This window comes from Haliotis asinina, chromosome 7, assembly GCF_037392515.1.
Source record: "Haliotis asinina isolate JCU_RB_2024 chromosome 7, JCU_Hal_asi_v2, whole genome shotgun sequence".
NCBI classification, from domain to species: Eukaryota; Metazoa; Mollusca; class Gastropoda; order Lepetellida; family Haliotidae; genus Haliotis; species Haliotis asinina.
The window spans coordinates 32325282-32336214 of record NC_090286.1 but is presented as its reverse complement, the minus strand read 5'-3'; the positions used below and the strand labels follow the sequence as shown (position 1 = coordinate 32336214).

The following is a 10933-nucleotide window of genomic DNA, read 5'->3' as shown; positions in this document are numbered from 1 at the left end:
GCTAAACGTGATGAAACCAGACGATGAGATGCATATATGGTATGTTTTGGCAAACAACAGATTAGCATAAACAACAACATATAACTGGAGAGGCCAGTGTGACACCAGGAAACCACAAATGAGACTGGTGGCGAAGCCAATACACAAAGGGTGATCTCCGAGATTGATTGTGAATGTGGTGACTCCTATTTAGGTGAAACCTCCCGTCAGCCAAAGCAGCCAGCAAATGAGCCCCCTCCTTGTCCTTATCAACAGATATTACTTACCCATCAAGTCAAGTTTGACAAATTTGAAATCCTATCAACCAAGAACCAAATCTTCACAAAAAGAAAACTTTTGGAAGCCATCGATATCCGCCGCCACAAACCTTTGATCAACAGAGTGAGTGAGTTTAGTTTTACGCCGCACTCAGCAATATTGAAGCTATATGGCGGCGGTCAGTAAATAATCGAGTCTGGACCAGACAATCCAGTGATCAACAACACGAGCATCGATCTGCGCAATTGGGAACCAATGACATGCGTCAACCAAGTCAGCGAGCCTGACCACCCGATCCCGTTAGTCGCCTCTTACGACAAGCTGAGTCGCCTTTTATGGCAAGCATGGGTTGCTGAAGGCCTATTCTACCCCGGGACCTTCACGGGTCTGATCAACAGAGACCAAGGATACAAGTATTACTACATACCACTTATGAAGAATTAATGAGTTTATAGACTCCACAAAAGCACCCAATAAGCTTGTTATTACAACTTGACCCGCCGCCACCATCCCCTTTGTGTATTTGCTTCGTCACTAGTCTCATTTGTTGTTTCTGGTCTCACACTGGCCTCTTCCAATTACATGTATGTACCAGTTTTCATTCAGTTACATGTTGTTGTTTATGTTAATCTGTTTTTTGTTAAAACATACTATGTATACATATATCTCATTTTCTGGTCGAAATTAACTTTTAGCTTGACACGGATATAAGAGCCCACATGGAAAGAAATATGTTGTCATGTCCATAAAGTTGTATGTTACATTTTTGAGTCACCGATTTCAAGAATGCCGAGCAAATAATTAACTGAAGCGTTCGTAAAATATATCCACGCCATTACACATGTATTCTAAACCATCAGGCATACTTGCTGATAATATTATTAACTCTCACATATCAAAATTGTTCACTGTATATGTGACACTGAAGTCGAACCCTTCTAAAAGCTAAATTCTTCATAGGAATTCGAAGGGAATTCGCTTGCTTGCTTGCTTATTTTTTAGCCTTTTTGGTGTCTTAGTCCTCCACGCTTTTTGCGCAATACTGGCGCAGTCGTGGGAATTCTCGACCTCCCCAACAGCCTATATATGTCAGGGAGTCGACTCGATGGTATGAGCAATAAGTCTTGGCGGTGTGTTCATTTAAAGTGCTTGTTTGTCTCGTCCATGCGTCATAAAACCAACACACTGTTGGAACATTATGAATTAAATTTAGTGCATTTTATAAAGAATTGCTTCAAAATTGTCGACATAATGCTACGTAATTGTGCGTATTTGTTGTGGAAAAGTGAGTCTAGTTTTACGCCGCGTTTAGCAATATTCAAGTAATATGACGCCGAGAAAACCAGAAATAGGCTTCACACATTTTACCCATGTAGGGGTGCTGTGGAAAGGAGCACTACATAATGTCAATGGTCATGACTTCAAAATACGAAGACAGAAGAATCAGTTCTACGAAAACTTCCACATGACTAGATGGCACGACATAATTTAATTTTCCAAGTGACAATTCACATTTGAAACCTGTCGTTCTAAAACATATCAACTGAGTGGATCTGATTTTCAGCTTTTGAACTGTAAAAAAACTGTTTGTTTTCGTATATGATAAAGAAAAACATTATTGACATTATCTTTACTTTCCAGCCTTTTCCTGCAAAAGTATTTGCGGTAGAACGTATTCTTCACCCACTGCCTCACATTCGTTTCAATGAATTAAACTTCGGCAACATCTGGGAGCTCGTATTTACCTATTGGGCTGTTTATATAGTAAAGGAATGCCTGTGCAAATACCAAACGAATTTATTTTAGAGGCGGGAAGTGATTTTTGGCGTGTGGATCACATGCGTTACTGAAATCCCTTTAAAAATATGGGAAAATGAGAGTGTTGCTTGCACTTTCTCATGCACTTTCCGTTGGTATTTCTAATAAATATGATAATGACATGTTAATTAGTTTAAATGTAAAAAGATCCAAAGCTAATTGTGTTATCTCCAACTTAATGCCATTTTACAGTACGTTGGTTGAATAACGTTTGATTTTAAAGTTGATTTAATGGAATTATGGTGCCGCCCTTGACTGAATCACTCGCATGGCCGAGACTTTATCGCGTTTGACAGCCTTGAAGGGATAATTTGCTGTCGATGCTTCTATATTCTCCATAATGAAATGTAAGGGTGTTTACATGTGTAAATATTGCCAAAGGGCTTTGTTGCATAATTGATATTTCTTTCCCAATGCAACAAGGAGATGAAAGACGTGAACATTGTGAAGCACTTGAGTAGGATTTGGACACATCATCGATCGCCAAAATAAGACGAATGGGTGTCTCCACGGTCCGAGGTTTTATCAAAAGCCAGTGCACATCTGATTTCCACGAAAACATGCTTAATGTATCGACAATCTTTATACTTTGCGCGCATAAATCATTTGTTGGCACCGATCTGTTATTTATAGAATGCTGGAGAAGGATGAGCTGGAATTTGCTTGTTTATTATTCCCACGCCAAATACGAAGGGGAATTCCCAGCGACGTCACTCTGACGTCAGAGGGATTTTCTGCTGCATGAAAAGATGGCTGCTAAGGTTAGAAGGGCATGGTGACGAACTCACGTGTATTTGGTTACGGCGTAATCTGACGGTTATGTGAGTGGGATCATACGCTTCGTTACCTCGTCATTGTCTATGCTGGTCTCCTGCTTCACACAGTAGCGTAGATTTGTTCATGATAGGTGTATGAACGCTCATACCCAAAACATTTTCTACGCAGCAGACGGGTTAGCACAGAGCTTAGTGTAATGTTCCGATCACGGGCACAAAGCCATTGATTTGGATACAACTGACTTGAATGTGACAGGATCAAAGTACAGGCGGTAACGCTTCCGATTTTATTATTGTGGTGATTAAGCTATTGAACACCTCCCTCCCAGGTGCCCACGGCGTACGGTGGATCGAATTCTAATACACACGTTGGTATGAAACAAGGAGAGCGGCCCATTGCCAAGGTAGATATGGCGAGACGAGGAAGCGAGCCGTCCATGGACGGACAGCAGACAAGCTACATGCTGTTTAACAAGCAAAACTATGGCCTGGAACTACTCACCCGACTTAATGCTTTCAGGGGCGAGGGTGCCTTCACTGATGCCATATTATGTGTGGGACACGAGGAGTTTCCCTGTCACAGAAATGTCTTGGCAGTGAGCAGTCCTTATTTCCGCGCTATGTTTACAAGTGATTTGAAAGAAAGTAGGGAGGCAAGGATTCCTTTCAATGATGTTTCACCATGGACTTTGAAAAGGGTAATTGACTATGCTTACAGTGGCCGGTTGGAAATAACAGTTGAAAATGCGGAAGAGATGTTGGCCGCTGGGGGTCATTTCCAATACCCAGACATAGTAGGAGCTTGTTGTGAGTTTTTGCAAAAACAGTTACATTATTCTAACTGTTTAGGGATAGAAGCTCTTGCTCTTCTCCATGGAGATGACTGTAAACAGTTACAAGAACAGTCATGCAAGTTTGCTCTTGAAAATTTCAGTGCTGTTGTAGAATGTGATGAATTCTTGGACCAACCTATAGACAGAGTTATCACCTATGTTTCAAGTGATCTGATAGATGTGAGAACAGAGGAAACTGTGCTAGATGCTGCCTTGAGATGGATCAGACATGATTTGGATGAAAGACAAGTTCACCTGCCTCATCTGCTTGAACATTTACGTTTGCCTGTGTTAGATATCTCTACACTGCAGTCAATGGAAAAAGATCCCCTCATCAGGAGCAATGAAAAGTGTTTGGAAATGATACACGAGGCAAAGGAACAACACGAATCTATCATCGACCAACATGGGCGCCGTAGACGCAGCATGCAGAATGCCCAGATCCACCCAAGACCATCAACTGTTGCCAAGGAAGTACTGGTTGTGGTTGGTGGAATTAATAGCTACATTACCAGAAGTGTTGAAATGTATGACTTACAAAAAAACAAATGGATGCCACTACCCGATTTTCCTAGAGCAATGTCCTGGTTTAGTGTAGGGGCAGTGAACAACTCAATCATTGTTACAGGTGGGATTCTGGATGGTCACATTGTGCCTCACGTTTGGAAATTTGATGTTGTCAAAAGAACATGGCATCAGGTGGAATCCATGCACAAACCTCGTGCCCACCATGCCTCAGCTGTGCTTGACGACTGCTTGTATGTCATTGGAGGTATAACTGATGGCAACAATGTCCCTGTTGATATTATTGAATGCTACGACCCTTACAAAAACTGCTGGACCAAAGTTGGAGAAGCAAACTTTCCAAGACGTGAATCTCAGATCGTGGCCCACAACAACACACTGGTTGAAGTTGGAGGTTTGCAAGGAGATGCTAAGGTGAAAACAATGGACAGTTATTTGTGTGCCAAGGGTCTTGTGAAACCTGCTGGGGAGCAATTTGTTCTACCAGACAGTATCCAGTTTTCTGAAATTGTTTCTTTACATGGAATTTTCTACATCATTTGGGAGGACTCAAAGAAAGTTATTGCCCTAAACCCTCTAAAACGGACATTCCGGCGCCTGCCTGACATGCAGTATTGCCACCTTCACTGTTCTGCTGTAGTGTTAAATGAGAAGATCTACGTGACAGGAGGACAGGTGGATGGAAAGCCCAGTAACGTTGTCGAGTGCTATGATCCTGTCGCTAACAAGTGGACTATAGAAAAATCAATGATCGAGTGCCGTGCTTTTCATGGATGTGTATGCCTACAGATGTGCTAACATTCACACCTGAGAGGATAATGTCATATCTGACCAGGATGAACATGTGTGAAGAGTTATCTCGGATGAAGTTTGTTTATATGTGAGGTGTGATACTTATGTGTGTTTGTGTGTAATGGTGCTTTCAACCTTGTAAAAAAAAATTGTATAATTTTTTCACTGGTTGTGAATGAGGAGTTGGTTTGTTACAGTTATCAGGGTACAGTACACTTTAGCTGCTGAAACTACGGTTAACTACACAGATTTCAGTCTATGATTATGATACATGACAATGGATAGATGAAACTAATGACAGCATGATTAATAAAAATGAATAATGATTTACCTGTGATCCTGATCATATATGATCTACTGTAGGCATTCATTGATTGGGAGTTTAACTATGATTTTATTGACTCAAAAGACTCGCAATAATATATAAATGTACCAAGTGGTAATACAGTGACATTTTGAATTTGGTATTAATATTCATAAATTTCCATTGATACATCCTCAGTGTAAATCATACCCAATCAACAATCTCATGATCCCTAGTCTGTCTTTTGGTTTTCTATAAGCAATATATTGAAATATTTTCTTGTACACAGCTGTCAAAAACTTCAGAAGACTCTTTGTATTTGTTCCAACAAGGGATTGTTTTGCCTTCACATATCATTATATGTTATAAGCTCACAGCAGGGGAGCACCCTTGTTAAGTCCCCAAGATAAGCATGATAAACACAATTACAATATGTGAAGCCTTAATTTGTTATCTCTGTTTTGAAAACCTTACGTTTCAAAAGAGTTGACATTAAACCTCTCTGATCTGCTGATCTGTTCAAGCTCTGAGTGGCCATTATTGTTTGAATACAAGCTGACAAAAATAAGTGATTGGATATAAATTGCTCAGTGTTAACATTTAATGTACAACAAAGTTGGCACAATTCTGAAATAATACTTCAAGATCGTGAATATATGTATGACAAATTTGCGTACTGAAATTTTCAAAATGTTAAATTATAACATATACATGATTTCCTGTAAGAATGCAGTTAGATGGTACAATGAGGTAGGAAAATAAACATTCCTGTTTCTTAGTACATGTAGTAGCATATTAATGTCGAGTTCCCTGTGTAATCAATTTAAGTACTGATTCTAGGTACTGATTACTAAGAATTATATTTTTCCAGTTTGAACAATTCATTTCTTTGGGATGCATGTTAAGAGGACTTGTTCACTAGTCTGCCTCCTAGACCAAAGAGAATACATTAAAGCTTATCTAGCTCATTCTAGAATGATAGGGCAAGTCTTAATTTCCTCAGCTCAAGGACAATTAAGAAACTGCAATAAATCAGTTGATTTTTTCTACATATTTTTATAGATTTTCAAATATGACAACTTGATTTCTGGGACTAAATGTCATTTTGTTTGTATGCTGGTAAAGCCATGTTTTGTGGGTATGCACCTTGGTTTTGTAATTTGTAAACATGGCCAAAAGTGTTGTAGAAAGACACTTGCGAGTTAAAACAGCTTTAATGTTATTTTGAAGCAAGGCAAATAAGTTAACTTTGCCTATGAGATATTTGCAACAGCTGCTTCAAATTTTTCGTTTCTGTGAGTTATTACTATCAAGGTTACTGAAAGGTATCCTGACTTGTTATAGATGTTTCTTAGTACTATCTACGTGATGATGCTTAAATACGCAAGAGAATATTATCAAATAAGGAGAGAACACACCATGGTGAGAGAGGCAGTAGCATTAAGGGAGACAATGTAGTGTTGTCAACTGATTTGATATTGCTGTTGTTTGTTTTGTTGTAGCTCGTCCCCAACCTGTGTTATTTTGATTTGAAGTAAGAGAAAAGAACATTTTTGGTCACTGATTCAAAACTTGATGAGTTCAATAATTAAACAGTACATATGTCTTATTTACAGTGTATATTTCAAGACATTCTGTCAGGAGCCAAAACAGACACAAAATTGCCTTTGCCTTGAAAGATTTTGAAGCTAATTTCTGTATGGAATTGGGTGAGGCCCCTCCCTGGAGTAGAAAATAGTGTTTCCCAAAGTACTGTACATGTGGGTAAGCATTGTGCTTGAATCTCCTTTTCAGATCTGTTGTATGTACTGAGAATCTCATTGTAGTATTGTTAAAATAATTTTCTGTGTTTTGTGGTTTGTGAAAAAATGTAGGATTTCGTTATGAAAATGTTCAAATCCAAGTTTTTGTTTCACTTTCTGTCTTTAAGATCATTGGATATGTTCATTTATGAATTTACGTTAAAGGTTTGTCAGACCTTAATCTTGGCTGCTGTTATATAATCAGGTCTGAGAAAGATAAAGTTACTTGTTGGCAAGCTTCTGAATTTTAGTTTAACATTTATCATGTTGACATAGACAGGCATTGATTCTCAACAGTTTATGTTGTAGAAATGTTTAGGTAGGTTGAATAGGGTCTAAGGTACATTGCTTACTATCAGAAGGTATGAAATACGGTATTATGATTATTACACATTAAATGAAAAAGTCATATGCAGGTCAGTTATGTCCCTCTTGGTGTTAAATAAAGGACAGTTCCAAGTACCTTGATCTTAGCTTTGTAAATCAGCAAATTATAAATACAATTTATTAACTGTTAAACCTAATGACACTGGGTCATTTATCTGTTGTTTTTTGAGCATATGATATATTTGGAATTACACTTTCTCTGTAAGATAAAGATTGTAGTACTTTTGTTGGGTTGAGTCCCATCTTGGATTCAAACACACACCCTCAGAGTAAGGCACCTAATTGCCTGCATGCAATTTTTTTTTTTTTTAATATTCAATATGAGAAGAGTTGGTTTTCAGTTTCAAGTTCTTATGGCATTATTGTTCAAAGTGGCTGTTGTTGCTGTTGCTGTTAAGATTGAAATAGTACATGCATTTGGATTTTGAAAGGAACAGTTCATTCGTTTACCTCTGTTACCATGGTTACATTGTTGCTCCTGGAACATCCGTCCCTGTATATAGGTTTAACTGTCTTGTGGAAATGAAGCACTATTTCTAACCGAAGTGGAGACTTCAGACCTGTATTATTTGTGCAGTAAGTCCTGTTACCATGGTTACAAAGCATGCTGATAGGTGTGTCATGGACAAATTCAATTTATTTTGACACAGATGCCGAGATATTTCTTCCCTCAAAATAATACTTGCTTTCTCTGAGATTTAATCAAATATGGGCAGATGATGGTTGATTGGTTTGGTTGCAGAAAAAACAGTCAAGTAGAATGTGTTTTCATTGGTTGAAAGTAATACATGAGGCCCTCTAAGGTAAGGAGGAGGGAAGATTTACCAGAGACTGGCTTGCACAGTTTGAAGTGAAAATTTGGGGTCAGGTCAAATTTTGATTGGTGTAGGAAACGTAGCTTAGGAATTACATGTGTCAGAGATGTCCCTAAACTGGACATAAGAACTTTTGATTTTTTTTTTCTCTTCTCTTTTGAAGCACATGAGTTCACTGTTAACAGTATTGTTCATCTTAAATGCCTCTAGTAGGTTTGGTTGTGTTTAGCTTCATTCGAAATATGGCGTTTATAAATGTACTGCAAATTATTATTTTTTCAAATAAAAATCTAAATATAAATGTGTAAGACAAAATATAATTACCAAGGTTTTAGTTATTGCATGTATTTAGAATACCATGCATAACAAACAGAGAATGGATAGCAATGCAATGACAGACTACTTTTGGGTGAATGTTGGAACGAATGAATAGTTTCAGTTGATCTGGTGCTTTCAACATGTGTAAAGATGTTTAAGTAGAAAAGGTGTGTGCATTTATGTATTCTGTTAAGTTTGACCAGACAAATGTTGAGCTTGGTAAAGTTTTGAGTTAAATGAAACTTATTAGGAGTAAGAGTGACAATTAGAGACTTTGTTCATGAATAGCTGATTTGGAAGGTTTGTGGCACTGCCTATCAGAAATGGACTGTGGGTAGCACTGTCAGCAATTATGTCTGTTTTGGTCAAAGAGGAAAAAAGTAAACAGATAAGAAATACAGAAGCTTCTTGATATATTGGTTATATATTTTTGCATTTTTTTAAACTGTTAAACCTATTCATTGTTCAAACAACTTACATATCTACCTGTAGATTTGTATCAAAACCTGCAAATCAAATGAGATAATTCTGCACAAAAGGAGTTAAAAAACAAAACCGTATGATTTTTTCATTTGACCAAGTGGGATGGTGGGGTAGCTCAGAGGTTAAAATATTCGCTCGTCACACCGAAGAAGTAGGTTTGATGCCCCACATGGGTACTCTATAGGAAGTTCATATCTGGTGTCATCTGCCTGATGTTGCTAAAAGTGGCACAAAACTATTCTCACTCACTCACTCACTCACATGGCCCAGTAATAAGTCATGGCCAGTGTGTATACAGCTCAGGATTCCAATTATGTAGGTGGTTTGTAACTTAATTTGATTAGAATACATTTTGTGTCATTGTATGGAGTTTGTAAACAGGATACTAAATTGATACTTTAAGTGGTGACCCTACATTCTGTAGAGAAAACTATAACACTAAACACTATAAACTTAATTAAACTTAAGTGTCTGAACAACTAGATTTTACAGTACAGATGGGCTCATTCCTTTAACAATCTTGCTGCTATTTCAAAAGAGAAAAATTAAGATACTTTATTTCTGACACCTGACATTTTAGAAATGCCAGTAATGAATTTGTTTATTTTCAATAGTATTTTGATATGATATCATATTTCTTTTGAAGAGTATATTGATTGCAGCTTTAACTTATGATTTACCTTACTGGGATTTATGAGTGGACATTTGACAGATGCACGTTGCCTAGGTTACCTGATGATGCTTAAACTTTGCAGTCATCTGTTAACACTGATTTGGTATATATTGTATCTTTTGTGTAGTGTGTAAGTAACATATATGCAGAAATATCCATGGTTTTAACTATTTAACCTTTCATGACAAAATGCAATTTTGATAAATTCTAAATTTGATCAAATCAGTAATTTAGGTTTGAAAAGTGGAGATGAGATATGAAAATGATCTACTGCTTATATTTTCATTTTAATGGCTGCTGGTTCTAATTTATTCAAAGAATTAGATGCTTTGTGTTCCCTGCATTATTTACCTGTTACAGCTTTAATACTGAATGGTGTTCATGATACTGGGGTACAATGGCCAAATATACTAGTTATATTTCAATGGATTTTGTAATATTGTACATTGCTTGGGTTGTACAATTTTCAAGACATTATGAAATTAATAAAAATGGAAGTACTTACAAAATGTGTTGTTGAACAGCATTTGTTAAATGGCAGAAGAACAGATTTGCTTTGACAGTGTTTGGCATAGCCATTGAGCTTTATGGCATGCTCAAATGGAAAATACTTTCTGACATTCTTTGTTTATAGCTGGTTGAAATATTTGGAGGCCCTTTCATATAGTTATAATAATGCTTACTAACTGAGATGTGGGGTTAGAATTGGTCCCTACCTGCTTGTCATAAGGTGAGTGAATTTTAGTTTAGGTCACTTTTAGAAATATTCCAGCAATTTCACGGCTGGGAACTAACCCAGGAGATCATAAACTTGACAAAAAGATGTTCATAAGTGCAGTTAAAATTCATTAAGGTATTGGGTGGATAGAACTTCCCTTCATGAATTCAATTCATTTATTGAACATGCTTACGAGACAGTTTTGCTTGGAACTAGTTTGTTGTTTATCTCAATGAGATACACAAAGTGGAATATATCCAAGCCACTCAGTAGCATAACTTGTGGAGCTTTGGAGGATATACGCTGTATTGTTCGCATTGTTTCAAAGAAATTGGCCACTGGTTTGCCAGCGTGACTTTGTAGGTGACATGAAAGTGGCCAAGATGTTTTTGGGTACAGTGAATCTTCTTGTACGATCTTTAGGCAGCAGG

The 10933-nt window shown here is 37.5% G+C and overlaps 1 protein-coding gene across 1 annotated transcript; it reads left to right on the top strand.

Moving 5' to 3' along the window:
- Nucleotides 1-2825: 2825 nt before the first annotated feature.
- Nucleotides 2826-10287, top strand: LOC137291639 (kelch-like protein 21). The gene has a single exon (XM_067823050.1). The coding sequence runs from the start codon at nucleotides 3227-3229 to the stop codon at nucleotides 5006-5008; it is 1782 nt and encodes a 593-aa protein (XP_067679151.1). The 5' UTR covers nucleotides 2826-3226; the 3' UTR covers nucleotides 5009-10287.
- Nucleotides 10288-10933: the final 646 nt, after the last annotated feature.

Coding starts and splice junctions, on each gene's coding strand:
- LOC137291639 (XM_067823050.1), top strand. CDS start 3,227: ATGAAACAAGGAGAGCGGCCCATTGCCAAGGTAGATATGGCGAGACGA.